This window comes from Octopus bimaculoides, chromosome 24 (genome assembly GCF_001194135.2).
Source record: "Octopus bimaculoides isolate UCB-OBI-ISO-001 chromosome 24, ASM119413v2, whole genome shotgun sequence".
Classification (NCBI taxonomy): domain Eukaryota; kingdom Metazoa; phylum Mollusca; class Cephalopoda; order Octopoda; family Octopodidae; genus Octopus; species Octopus bimaculoides.
Genome location: NC_069004.1, coordinates 3,364,011 through 3,364,797, shown reverse-complemented (window position 1 = coordinate 3,364,797; position 787 = coordinate 3,364,011). Strand labels below are relative to the sequence as shown.

Genomic DNA, 787 nt, shown 5'->3' with positions numbered 1-787 from the left:
AAAAAAAAAAAAAAAAAGCAATTGTACATTTTTTCTTGGTAGATTTTTTTTTAACCATAAATCTTTGTGTTTATTTCTACTTTAGAGATGTTTACTGTCTTCTGTAGAGTAAAAAAAAAAAAAAAGAAAAAATGACAGAGAAAACATATACATGTATGTATATATATGTATGTATATATATGTATGTATATGTGTGTATATATATATAGATAAATATATATATATATATTTATATGTTACTTGTATCTTTTGTCTACCTACATTGATATTAAGTACTACTACTACCTACTACTACTTCTACTACTACTAGACGTCACGTTGACCTGAGGCTTCCAAAGACATACTTGATGTGTGTCCCGAACCTAGATCATGGCATTGGCAAAATGGATGATGTGTTGCTATCACATGGTTTCCGTTTCATTTATACTGACTTCCTTCTTTTGCTTCCAGGGGTCGCTCTACCTGCAGGACCAGTTCCATGTCACTATGCACTACAGTCAGCCCAAAATGGGGCCTGAGAAAGTACAGAAGTGTGACTGGGTTTGTACGAAGGTAAGTAAGGGGTGTGCCCTGTGGCTTTTATTTTTCTTTATCTTTTTTTCGCTGGTGCCACATAAGAGCACCCGGCATGTTTTAGGAAATAGTTACTCATATTTTTAAAATTCTGTTCATTTCAGTGTGGAGCTCACAATTTCAAACGAAGGGATTTCTGTTTCCAATGCAGTGTGTCACGAGAAGGTAAGGTCCCTCACTCCTTTACCTGTTCTTTTATGCTCTTTTGGGGGTC

General features: G+C 35.1%; 1 protein-coding gene across 7 annotated transcripts in view; it reads left to right on the top strand.

Moving 5' to 3' along the window:
* Window positions 1–787, top strand: part of LOC106868757 (RNA-binding protein 5) — a 30,272-nt gene that overhangs the window by 10,941 nt on the left and 18,544 nt on the right. For 4 of the 7 annotated variants that reach the window (XR_008266711.1, XM_052976415.1, XM_014914169.2 and 1 more), the window contains exons 1-2: window positions 104–552; window positions 678–738. Coding sequence is in view for 6 of the 7 variants with exons in the window: in XM_052976415.1 (XP_052832375.1) it covers window positions 370–552; window positions 678–738 (244 nt within the window). In the remaining variant the exon portion in view is untranslated. Of the gene's footprint in view, window positions 1–103; window positions 553–677; window positions 739–787 lie in introns of those variants that run through there. The other 3 variants (XM_014914170.2, XM_014914168.2, XM_014914174.2) reach the window with 2 other exon arrangements.